We start from the raw sequence: 13749 nt of genomic DNA, 5'->3' as shown, positions 1-13749 counted from the left end.
CTAGCGTCAGCCTCGACACTGGGTGGGCAGAACACGGACACAGCTGGGAGACAGAAACTTCACCAGCTCCCTCCACAGCTTCTCTCCCCGTGCCTTTGATGGGAACAATCACCTCTCCCTCTCTCAGAAGAAGGGAGGCACAAAGGAGCAGCTCATTTCCCTGCAAAGGCTGTAGCAGCGCCCTTAAGCCCAGCAGTGCTCCTGACCCCTGCTCTGGAGCACACAGGAAATTCTGGAGCAGCACCATGTGCAGTTTCAGTGGCCTTGCTGTTTCCACTGTTTCAAAATTGGACTGCACATTAAAATCATAATAAAAATACAACCTTGAGCCCTATTCTTCCTAATGACCATTTTTATATTAAATTCAAACATGTATTACATACCTCTTTTTACTACAAAAATGGAAAAGAGAATTTGCTAATAACTGAAGAAACTGAAGGCCAAATTTCATCATATTTTTCTCTATTTTTACTAAAACTGGAGGAAGAAGAATGCTTTTCTCACCAGGCCATTTTCCTACAAACATCTGCTATTACAGCTAGGCTTCTTGGTTAATGCTGCCCTGTGATTAAAGCGACTTCCCCTGTAAAATCTATCTGGGCTAAGAGTTTCAGGGGTTTAATTTATGCTTGCAAAAGAGCAGAGCCATAGCCCAGCGCCATCGCCACTGCACTGCCTTGTTCTTTGCAAAACCTCTCCAAGCTGCCTCCATCTCAACTAGGGCTCTTGCAGCCAACAGTGGGGCTATGTCAGTTCACATATTTTAAGGTTTTCCTCACAACCTGGAGGGATTAGGAAACGAGGCTTTGATGTATTCTGGACATGTGCTTGAGATTGCTTGTGTACCTAGATACTAGCACATGTGCTGGCAAGTTGTGGTCTAAATTTGTTTGTCCCTGGAAGCTTGTGTTTGCAGCTGGGTGGAGTTTGTGTCAAATTCTACAACTGTATGCCATTTTGTGGTCAATAATACTCTATAACCTACATTCAGTAGTAATATTCAAGTCTATATTAAAGAATATTCTATTATTGCAGAATAAGAGCTACAATACATAAGGCCCACATAATGAAAACATCTTTGCAAAAGAAGAGGTTGGAAACTAATTTGAAAGTCATTTACAAAATTATTGTAGGATTATTAATGATGATTGATTAATAAACACAATCTATAATTTTTTTTATATATATCACATTCCAAGCCATTGTACGAATTCCTTTAACTATGGAGAGAAATTTATATATTTTATGTAGCTTTTTTTTATCCTGATATGACAGGCACTATCTAAATAATGTTGTACATATAAACCAGACTGCTCCATGCTGCATTATGTTTCAACCAGATCAAATACTTTCCCATAATACAGGAGCTGTTACAAGATCTTAATACAGAGTTCTGAAAGAAGTGGCAAGATTTTGGGGGGGATTTGCCTTTTTTTCAACAGGTAATTTCTGTGGACTTCTCCAAGACAAAAAGCAAGCTGACCCATACCAGTCACACTTCTTCAGCACTTCTCAACTTTTAAGTCATGCTACTCCTGTTCAAGTCAATGAGAATTTTATGGCTAAATCCAACCCTGCATGCTTTGCCAATTTTCTCCGGTGTTTCTGTCCTAGATATGCAGGCACTTGGTACATATATACCAGCAAGACTGTATTAAAAGCTAAGCAGGTAGAAAACAATACAGCCCAGGGAAGTTTTGTTTTTGACTCTCCTCATAATCAAAGCTATGCACAAAGCACAATGAGGCACAGTAAATACAGACATTTCACACAGACAAGCACCAAAATCTTCCAAAACAAAGAAAATTAAATTATCTTTCAACTAAAAAACACACTGCAGTGAAAGACTAAATGAGCAATTCTAATTAAAACCATGCTATGAATCTCCTACTTTCCAACACACACACACAAAAAATCAGCTCATGTTTGTGCATTTACAGCCACCCTCCAAAACCAGTCAAGCAGCTTTCCAGCAAAACAATGATAGACACAGCATCTCAGAAGTACAAAACATATTGAAATTATTTCCATAGCAATCATAACAACAACACATCAGGCCAGGATATGCAGGGAAGGGGGGTGGCAGCAGGAGCTCAGCCCTTCACAGGCCCCAGAGCTGTGTGCTGCCCCAGGCACGCTGCCGGCAGCACCCACACAGCGTCCATCCCTTCGCCCCATGGCCGCATCCAGCATGCCACCCTGTGCATGGGAGCTCACTTTGGCAACAGTCCAGCTCATCCAAAATAGGCACCTGCATCCCTTCTCTGCCCCTCACAAAGAAGCGAAGCGTCATATCCCCGCATACACACGCAGGAGAGCCAAGGTGCTGGTAGTCCTGGCCGCCGGCAAGCACAGGCAACATTGTGCAAGCCCTGCTCGAGTTTCTTAATCCTGACACACCACAACCATCTCAGGCTCAGGTCTCTCTCTCCTTGCAGTGCTAAACGAAGCAGCCGCCTCAGGTGAAGATGCTAAGACAGGGATGAAAACTTGGGACTAACCCTCTGTGCCTGAGCTGCACTCAGGATTCATGCACAGCTCAGCTCTGAGCAGCTCTCCAGAAACGAAACGTGATCCCTCTCCCAACCTGCTCCCTTCTAGCTATTTATCTATTTGTGCAGTCACGATATGCTGCAGGCTTCCTGAAATCTAGCCACTGTGCTTTCATGGGTAGAGAGCTGAGGGGACAGAAACGTGAGTCTTATTAAGTACAGCAAATATGGGCATCCATGTCCTGTGCAGAACATGCACAATATGCTGATACTGCTGTTTTGATGTGGGCACAGGGACAGGAATCGGCTAAATATAGCAGACTTCAGTGAACAGTCTAAATTATAGACCTAAATGACATGAAGAAAGGTACAGTTTGCCCAAAGACAGAGGAAAGAAATGGGAAGATCTTGGACAGGGATGGAAAGCTTGGCTCCAGTATCATCATGCCTGACTTGCTATCAAGACATCCAGTAAAATCAAGACATCCAGTAAAAGCATCAGAGACACAGAGACTTCACGGCCATTAGATGTGGACAGGCACAAGGGTGGCAGAACAAAAGAAGATGCAGTCATCCTAAGGGATCCCGAAATCAAAGGGACCAAAGACAGAGGCAGAGGAAAAGGAGAGCCCAGTTAGTAGCATTCACCTGAAAACCATCGAAGGAAGTGGCAACATATGGGGAACCTGCAACACATACCCAATGCATCAGATTTTTAAAAGGGAAAACTTAGTAGATCTCCTGAAAAGCAGCACAGAGGTCTGCAAGAACAGAATGCAGCTACTGCAACTTGCTCCCCTTTATCATGCTATTTTCAGGCAGCTGGCAGCCCCACGTGCTCACACCTGACACCCAATCTCTTGTAACACCCGTGCAAGGCAGTGAAAGTGTTTTAATCCAGATTTTGTAGCCAAGTAACCTGAGTGACAACACACTTCACAATTAATTGCCAGTTAATCAACGTATTCTTACTTGGTAGAAAACTTAAGCACATATTCAACATTTAATCCCACTTTATGATTAAGTGCTCTGTTTCTCTGAAGATCGCTTTGCTCAATCTCTTACATTTTTTCTCCCTTGCATTACACAGAATGGGACCAGCAATATTTTTACATGAGTAGGATTGCAAGTGGCAAGGGAGCAGTTCTCTTTCCGGTGAGGACTACTGGTTTTCTCCGGGATTCACATTTGGTTCTAACACCATGTTATCAGTGCCCCAAAGAGCATAACTCATTGAGGAGGACTCCAGTGTCTCCAACTCCCCAAATGTACCCACGCTGTGACTGCAAATGTTTACTGCTTTGAACAGGGCTGCATTTGAAACCTATGCAGCAGACTTTTAAATCCCAATGTACATAACGTCTGCAGGCAAACCAAAAGCAGGAGTTCCTCCACTTTATTGGGTACTGAAACATTAAAAACAGGTGTTCAAAAACTGTATTACAAATCTGTCTGTAACCTATATTATTTTTACCACGTGCAAGTAAATTGATCACTAGCATGTTTAAACTGTTTCAGTGAAAATAGGCAACTCCTGCTAAATTATTTCTTGAACATGTGGAGGGAGGAGAAAGTTTATGTGATTTCACTGCACTAACAGTCTGCAACAAATTTTACTTATGTGTATGTACATAGCAGATGCTGTAATGGATCATCTCCCTTTCACGGCACGTATCAAAGAAGATCTTGAGCTATTCTTCACAAGGAAAGAAATTATAAACTCTGCTCATAATGAAAGCTGCAACATACTTCAAGAGAGCAACTGAGTAATTTGACATCTTATTTTCCACTGATTCAGCCTGTTAGCTGAAATAATGACTAATTAAAATGGAAAATCTATATTTTAACCACACATTCCAGATCACAAGGTATGTTACAGATGTAATTTTTTACCTGTCTTGAATATAAAAATTAGAAAATATAAAACCAGAAATTCCAATGGAGTTAGGTTGGTGTGAAAGGGATCTGAAATTTGAACTGGTCCCCAGTATGTCTTCATACAGAATGCAGGCAATATAATTTTCATGATATATGTTTTATGTAATTCAGAGTACCAAGAAAAAAACCCCCTTTGCCCTGAGATATTACTTTTAGAAATAGAGGACAGATGTCTAGTTGCTAAAGCAGACTTGTAAAAAATTAATCACCTGCCTCATGCAGGTTAGCAGTATTTGGCAGGTAGGTTAGCCCAGCTTATAATGAAGCATCTGGCTTCTGGTAAAGCTGCATTTTAATTTTAACTGTGTTTCATTTCAGCTTTTGGGCACATGTGCAGTAATCTGACAAGCCTGGAGAAGATTTGCTGGTTGGTAACTTTGGTGTAGGTCTTCTCAACTGCAACTAAAACTAAGTCAAGTGACAACTGTGGTTCACGCCCACACCACAGCCCCACATATCACCTGAAGCTCCCATTTTAAATCCAGTCGTCAACATCTTACCCACCCACATTTATTTTCTTAAAAACAGCTAAACTAAGAGTCAGCAAACCCCTAAGCATGTGCTTGAATTAAGCAGGCTAAGCTGTCTGACTTCAGGAGTGCCCCAATACTTCTTTGAACGTAATTTGGTTTGAGACTGGGTTTTCGGGTTGGTGGTCTTTTTGTTTGTTTTGGTCTGGTTTGTTTGTTTCTGTTTTGTTTGGTTTTTTTGTTGTTGGTTTGTTTGGGTTTTTTAACTGAGGTCTGGTAATTTGAGGCAAGCAAAAGATCAACCCATGTTGTATTTTTCCTTAGAAAAGTGGGTACCCATTTCTAGCACTACTGGTATCCTCTTTTGGCCAACCAGAAGCATCTGCAGTTTCTTCTCTGCCTTCTGATCCTGTGACTCTCATAATTTCTAGGTGTTCCCCCTGATGCATGCATTTTCAGTGTAGGGGTGCTTCTACCATGAATTTACTGGGAATCCCCATCAACACCACCCCTACAACCATCGATTGTCACCATCACTATGCATTTTTTAACATGAATAGCTCAGGCATTGGAAAAATGTTTCCAAAAGACAAAGATGCATTAAAGCACAAATTATACAATTGCCAGTTTTTGGGTTTTACACAATGACCACATTTTAAGCTTTCAAATGTGCCCAAACCCTCAAAAATGTCACTGGCTGATGTTTTTTTCTCTTCTTGTACCACTTAAGCTGAACTGTTTCTTTCTAATACTTTTTCTAAAAAGAAATATACAAGACAACAGATCATATTACAGGCTCCTGAGCTCTACAGATATTGACAGAGGAAAGGAACTGGGAATATTTAGCTCCGAAAGCACATTCATAGCAGACTCCCTAGCAGTATCACGAATGCCTTTTGCCAGGCTGCTGTGGCTTGTGCAGGTATTTTCCTAGTACACCACTGCAAAGAAATCACCTATTTCAGCTGCTGAGTATATTAATTTTTTTGTTTCCATCTTCATTGAACACCACCCAATGACAGATACTGATCAGGCCTATAGATACAAACTCTATTCAGGTATGTAGAAAAAACAAGGCAAGGGGAATTCTTATCTTGATTGGGACCTACCTGATCACTTGTGGGAAAGGGGAATGGCAACTTCTAGAAAGAAAATTCAGAAACAAACAGAGCAAGAGACACCACATCTACAACTTTTAGCAGGAGTAATGCAATATTAAGCACAGGGTAAAAAGGATGGAAGGGGCAAAAAAAAGAATCGCACTCAAACAGTCAAGGATGAGTCCTGATTCCTCCCTGGAGAGCAGCAATACGCATTTTGGAGGTATACTTCCAAAATAATGATGAACTGCCCTTTTAGACAAAGAAAAACTCTGCAGAATAAACTGTCCACAATGCAAGCAGTTCACCAAGTAAAAGGAGGCATCATGAGACCTTAGAAAAAGTAAACGAGGAATCAGAGAACACTACTAAAGACTGTTCTTTTTTGACCTTGCACAGACTTCCATCACGTTGTTTCTAGACACTCAGGGTGCGTATGCTGCTGGTAACCAAAACCAACCTGACAAAAGAAGCAGAAAGGATGGCTCTGTGAGCAGTGCTGGAGATAAAGATGACTTCTCTGCTTCCTCCCTAACCTAGAAGGTCTTTGCCTAATCAACCGCCAACAGAGGACAGCTAGAAGATACCCCACACAGCGAGAGCAATGCCACTGACTCCCTTGTCTCAAAGAACAAGGAAGAAAGTAAACCTGGAGAGGCCAAGGAAGAGGAAAGTCAAGAGCTGTTATATCATACCCTTTCACAATGGAATGGAGACAGCACCAGTGGAGGAATGCTTTCCATCTCCTCCTCCCTCAAGGCCATCACCGACTCCTGCTTTGCCTGCAGCCAGTGAGTCCAAACTGAAGGCAATCCTAGGGCTAAAGCCTTCAGGCTGGAAAGCCAGATTGAATATCTCAGCCTCCTAACAGCCGGGATATGTACTACAATGTCCATCATACTGAGCGTGGGTGAGGTATCATTTTTAACAGCAGAGAGCAGAGCTGATGGAAACTTCGTTTTTCATTTGGAAAGGGCTGTTGCACCAAACAGAAGAAGCCTGTTCCCAGGATGGCTCATAAATCAGAGCTGAAGTTGCATTTTCAGGGTCATGAAATCTTTTCTGCCTGACAGCAGCACACTTTCCAGGATGGCTCCCTTCTGGACTTACCCCTCCTCGGGGAGGCCATAAGCTAATGATACAGTTGTGCTTGTGGAGCTACACTGTGGGACCAACTTCACACAAAACACCAAAAAAGAGAAACTCCCCTCTTCTCAAAATATGCTCTCCTAACAAAAAAAAAAAAAAAAAAAAAAAAAAGTGATGAAAAGCTTTCAATGTGCGTTCTTCCATTTATTGGATTTATAGAAGCAATAGCAGCCTTAAAACATCTGCCAAATCATTGTAGTTTTCAGTTTTGATTATGTGTCTGCTAGTTTGAGGTTTAGCTTTAACTATACAGATGCAAGAAGTGAGAAAGTCATTCAGGTTAGATTTATTCTTAAGAAGTACCGGCTGTCTAAAACAAGGCTATAAGGTGTAGGCTCCCTGTCTAGTTTGTTGTGTGATTGCATGGCTTTGTGCTATTACTTGCAACCTGGCTAACAGGTGCTTGCCAATGTCTTTATAAGCCCACCATAAGAAAGGATTACATTTTCATCTGAACAAAAGAGTGATGCTGCCTCCTAAAAAGAAGTTAAGAACAGCACAGAGAGGAAGTCCACTGTGGCATGACAAGTTGAATCACTGCTTACTAACAAGAACATGCCCCCTACTCTGCTCGGATAGACTCGGAGAGGGAAGGGGAAAGCAGCAAACATGATTTTTTTCCACATCCACTCTTCTTGGTCAGGTGTCAGATGGTCATGAGCTGGACCCACGAGGGACTGTTTTTTCCTTCCCCTTGACTCACTCAGCAATGGTGGCAGCTCTGTTGCTTAAAACAAACTTGCAGCACTGGGAGACCCCTACCAAGAAAAGCATGTATGCACACAATGCACGTATATGAGAAGTCCCTTACAATATACTAAAAATGTAACCGTGGGGTCACTCTTACTCTGCAGCATCACAGCATTGCTGCAAAGGACTTGCCCATATCTATCTGGAAAAGCCTTCCTCTGGGCTTCCTTATACCTTCATCTTCTTCCTGTCATCAATGGTGAACACCTCTTTCCAGTCTTTAGCTCTTCAATTTCTCTCTTTTTCTCATCTTGTCTTCTGGTTATTGCGCAACCCTCTTACCTCATGCTGTTAAGCATTAGTGAAACCGGGTGCATGAGAAGTTCTGTATCAGACCGTGATACAGAACTCTGAAGTTACAGTGCTTTGATGGATGAGGCTTTCTATTCCCTGAGGGGTTTGCAAAAGGTATTCATTGCTCATACGTCTGAAAATGAAAGGACTGACGGATATCTGCAGTGGTCAGTACCTGGACCAGGACCTTGAGCTTGTTATCCAACAGCAAAAAAACCAACTGATCCATGAGAAGCAAACAATAACGTGCTCCATGTGTTACTGAGGTGCACAAACAGCTCAGGGGCATGTTAGTGCCTAATTATGGTGATGTGGAGATGTACAAAAAATACCGAGGCAACAATTGCTTTAGAGAGGAGTCTGACACTTGTTAGTCATAAGGGGATTAAAAAATCCCAACATACGCCTCAAGGCCTTTGAAAATCAGGCCCAAAGTGCCTACTTGAGATCTTGTCAAGAAATGACACAGATGACTCTTGCAAACAAATCTCCTGGCACAGACAACATTTTCACTATGTAAATCAGTAGACAAATTGTTGTGTTTTGCCTGTACAATGAGGGAGTTCAGACTATTCAGCTGTTAACAGGCTCAGATCAAATTTCGTATTGGAGCACAGGAGCCATACACAACCTTTACCACCTCACTGCAAAGTGATACAGTGAAAGGCAAGGCAGCATCCACTTTATCTTCAATGTTAACTTAATTTTCAAAGAGGAAAACAAATTCTGGATAGTATTGGTTACCTAGATAAAAAAGGACAACCCCTGCAACTCCTTTTCTTCCCTTCTTCTAACCAATTTATCTATGACAAGAGCAATCTTGAGGAGAATTCCTGGCATATTTTGCGTCAAAAAACTTAATAATAACCATGGCCTTTGAACGTGCTTACTAGGCTGCTCTGTGCATTTGAATATTTTCTTTCACCATTGAGTACAATCTCCTATGGGAGTACATCATACCCTTTAATTAAACATTCCTGAGTATTTGGATTTTATCTCACAGATACACCGCACCCTGCTTGTAAAAATTCCATCTCAGGCAGACAAAGTGCTTGACTTACTCCAAAGATGAGTTATTAATTAGAATATCTACAGACCATATATTTATAATCTGGTGCCATCCCTCCCCAGGGAGCCCAAAATTTATCTGCTGTATTACTTACCTGCAGCTGAAACAGAGCCATTACTGCCTGGAATGCAATACCCATCTGTGTAACTCCTTACCACCACTCTCAAAATGAAGAATGGGAGATAGGTCCAAACAGAGGACATTTTTAAGATGCTCTGGATGTAACCCCCTTGAATTAAGCTCACCTTGCTTAAAATATGGCTGTAGCCATCTAATGCTGTGGGTTTCCTAAGGCCCCTATTCGCTTCATCTTGCTTCATTCAAAAAAATCCTCCCATTACCCATGAACTCTTGTGAAGGGAGAGGTGCCAACAGGATGCATACTGGCAGGATTTCACTCCCCAAAGTGGTCCCAGGTTTAAGCCTCACCTGACACAGCCTGCAGCTTCACAATGTCTGATGCCAGCTAGGGCACCATCCTTGTTTTGACTCAGAGATGGGAGTACTCTTGTCTGAAATCACCAAAGGCAACGGCAACTCGCAAAATACTTCCCTGAGCCAAGGGACGAGAAAGTCAGTGCCAGCCATGAGCTCACCAGCACCGCTCCCCCAGCACCACTCGCTTGCCAATCTTCTGAGGCATTTTTAGCTCACTAGGTGCGCCGGCTCATCCCACTCTCCAAACGTTTAGCAATCGGGAACAGCGATAGCTTGGAGCTGCCATGGCAGCCAAACACCCAAACAGGCAAAGGTGAAATGTGAGAGAGGAATATTGCATTACGGGGCTCATGAGCCTTCACAGGCAACTTGAAGCTCTGCAAACCATATCATTCCTAAGTGCAGAAGGGAAGGTACAGCCATTCCACAGAAGGAAATCCACAAGAAATCCTGCTGGCACGAAATATGCCTGGGAGATGGCTCGCAAGAGCTTCCACTGAGCAAGTCCTATGAAGACAATGCAGAGATGATAAGGAGCAAGTGGGACCTTCCAGCACTGTGTTAGGACAAGACTCTGCTGCCCCAGGCAACCACCAGCACCCGCCAGGCTTGCCATGCTCAGGTTTGGGAGAGAAAGGTAAACTCTTACACCGGTGGCATTCCACACAGTGCCAGGTCTTCAGCTTTACATGTGGCCCTCTCCAGCTCCACAGAAAAGTCACCAGCCTGGACGAACCAGTAGAGCAAAGGAAAAAATTGGTCTCCAACCCTGAGCCTCATGTCACACCCACACCCACAAGAGACTCCTGCCCTCCTACACCACCACTCTCCTCATCCAGCACATTTCCCTCAGAGAACTTTGATCCTTAGAAATTCCATCTCCCACAAGAAGAGAAGAGATGGAGTAGCAGCAAGGAAGCTAATGGTGACTGGAAAAAAATAGATAAACACGCTCTGGCTGCAGAGAGAGCAATCTCCTGGCAGTTTCCCTTGGGAACCATACCATAAACAGTAGATTCTTTTTGGATTTACTTCTCCTCTGCCTTAGCATGCCCTAGAGATTTGTGGACGTATTAGTGTGAGAACATCTCCTGGTTTGGGAAGCAAGATGCCGGCAAGAGAGGGTTTGAAGAGAAAAAGAGAGAAAAGAGAAAGACCTCTTCCACATTCTCTTCTTGTTGAAGATAAAGGGAAAGAGCTTTATAACACACACAGCAGAATTAAAGCCAGTTTACCCAAAGTACCAACATAAGAAAGACTCTCCACATGGTAAAAAAAATATAACACAAAAGGGTAGTGCAAGAGGCCAGAGCAGTTTTATGAGAGGTTTCCCTGAGTTAACACAATGGAAAACACTAGAAATATTAGAGGGGAAAGCTTGATGCAAAATCTCTCACCTGAAGACACTCAGATTCTGTTTGAGCTTACCTCTGGGTTTGAACTTCAAAAACTTAGACTCCTTTCTGTATAACACAGGGGGATGAATCAAACCCAACCCAAACAGCCACTACATCTGGAAATATGTTGATTCAGAGATGCATTTTACAGGTTTTGTCAGTCACTAATTTATCAGAAGTTAGTCCCTAGATTTCCTCCTCCTACATTTATTTATACACACTTTTGTTTTTCGGGTACTTCTTTATTTATAAGTACTTACTATTTCTCTTCTAAAAATTATTTATAAGTACTTCCTCTCTTTTTGGAAGTACTTTTAATACATCAATCCATCTTTGGTCTAAATCAGAAGCTTTTATGTATTTCCTCAGATAACTGGCCATGACAGTAACATCAGCATGGAGCAGCTTTTTCTGGCCCCCTTTATGTTTCTGTTCTTTCTGGAGAAAAGGATGTCCAAGTTATAATAAAAAGACTGAAAAATACACTAATCCTTATTAAACCAGTAGAGTAAATTGACAGGGCTAGGACTGTCTGCTTCCTCCCCTCTCCCTTCATGCCCTTCCATAGCTTCCTCTCCTCTTTTCTGACACTTGTTTGTGCTTGGAAGCAGTATGCTCACTCCTGACAGACGGGGACAGGGAATGAGAGGGGAAATGTCTGGACACATTTAGTCCAATTAAATGCTGGCATCACATTCAGTCTTTCCAAAAAGCACATCAGAAACTTTAAACGCCAGGCTGGCCATTGCAAATTGATTGCCTTCCCATTTGCATTTCCTTGCATGAAGCCACAAACAGAGTAGGCATTAATTGTCATCACGCATGTCTGCCACTAGTCCCTCTTTAATATCGTTGACAAATGCTCTGCTAAAACCTTTCAACTTCCAGTAGACGACTTCCATAATCCTGTGTCACTGATGAGTTCTGGCAGAGCTAAAGAGTGAACTGTGTTTGCTGCTGACAACTCTCCTCACTTTCCTTTTCCAGCTGCCACAGCAGCACACACATTCTGCAGCGGCATTCTCTGACCAGTGTCATCTCAGCCTCCCATCCTTCCTTCTAATGATGTGTTTCCTAACAAGCTTTTACACCAAATAAGCAAACACGCACGAGCCCCGCACGTGTAGTCCGTACATCATCTTGAGCCGTCCGGGCTTTCAACAAGCCATTGCTCCTACGAGAAGGCTTGTGGCACAGACCCAAGCAGTGTGAGCACGGCGGCAGTGCCCTGGCACCCGTGGATCCTGTAATGTCTGGGCAGTGACAAAACCTGGGCTCCCCTGCACAGAGGGTCACAACCCTGACAGACAACACTGGAAGTTTAACTGCTGGGTGAGAAAGCAGCAGCTGAAGAGGGACAGGCACTCTGTCCCACACTCTCCCACTACTTTTTCTTTTTTTGTTTTAAACAACTAAATCTTGTTTTTCCCACTCATGAGCAAAGTCCTTTAAAAAATGAATGAGACTAGTCATATAAATGAATTAAAGGTCAGTTTAGAGTGTTATTAAATTAAATGCTTTATACACAGTAACCAAAGAGCTTGATACAATTCATAAGACTAGATTCAGACCTCAGATGCTTTCCAGAGCAGCTGGAAGGGGTTTAGGAACTGAACAGAACAAACTTTAAGCGCCTCCCTTTGCTCAGAACTCACTGCAACATCCAAACCAGTGACATACTTCTACACCACTGCTACAGCTCTGCACTCCAACATGTGTTCACAGTTCTGATTAGATCCAACTGCAAGTTAAGGACTAAATGTACCGAGGCACATCCCCAGCTGATCTCAGTATAAACTGTGTGTCTGGAATCTGACTGCACAGATAGGTTCGTGGTCACTGCTTGCCAGCTGAACACTCACTGAGTCCTACACAGACAGAGTAGCAATCCTCTTGCTCTGTATTCACATTGCTAAGAGCAAGTGGATGCTCTTGCCTTGTTTTTACCAAAGGCTTGGTCCACCCAGTTTAAAATACGCTCTAAGGCACACTCGTATGCAGTAATCTTTGAGGACAGGAAAAATCTCCCATCGTTTTTTGGTTTTAGAGAAGAAAGGGTGTTCACCACAGAGCACTGAGATAAACGACCTGTGCTGCTCATTACACAATTTGATACCTGTACAATAGGGTGGCCCCCTGCAGATGCCTTCACAGCCCCTCGACTGCCTTCCGTCTCGTAATGGGCGCGGTGGTGGGATTTCGGCTGCACTTCAATACGTAGTTCATAAGGTCCTGAGTGAGATGGTAGCTGCCAATCAAGGGCAGGGAGGGATGGGCTAAAATGGAAAGGAAAATGGATTAAAAATTAACATCAAGGGCACTAGCACAAACCACAAACATCCAACACTATTACTTTAGAGACCGTGTTTTGCAGTTCATCCTTCACCGTATTACATTTAAAATTTCATCAATAAAGATAATGCCATGACATAAGTAATTTAGAAGGTAATAATTATTTTATGAAGATTTATGGGTCAAGCATATCTGATGGTCCAGATGGTATCTGATTTGTAACCAAAATGGAAAAATTTAAGACACAGCTTACAAATATCTTATTATATTGACTCTTGAACCAAAAGAAGAAAGGTAGGCAGAAAAACACAGATGAATTTTAGGAAGAAGCTTTCTGCTGTGAAAGTGAATGCCAAACCA

The 13749-nt window shown here is 42.6% G+C and overlaps 1 protein-coding gene across 4 annotated transcripts in view; it reads right to left on the bottom strand.

Annotated features, from left to right (window-relative positions):
• Positions 1 to 13749, bottom strand: part of NFATC1 (nuclear factor of activated T cells 1) — a 111286-nt gene that overhangs the window by 78692 nt on the left and 18845 nt on the right. For all 4 annotated transcript variants that reach the window (XM_032701594.1, XM_032701610.1, XM_032701618.1 and 1 more), the window contains exon 3: positions 13214 to 13373. In XM_032701594.1, coding sequence (XP_032557485.1) covers positions 13214 to 13373 — 160 coding nt within the window. The remainder of the gene's footprint in view (positions 1 to 13213; positions 13374 to 13749) is intronic.

Source organism: Chiroxiphia lanceolata, chromosome 1 (genome assembly GCF_009829145.1).
Source record: "Chiroxiphia lanceolata isolate bChiLan1 chromosome 1, bChiLan1.pri, whole genome shotgun sequence".
NCBI lineage: Eukaryota > Metazoa > Chordata > Aves > Passeriformes > Pipridae > Chiroxiphia > Chiroxiphia lanceolata.
The sequence above is the reverse complement of the archived record's forward strand: the minus strand, read 5'-3'. Positions and strand labels throughout refer to the sequence as shown.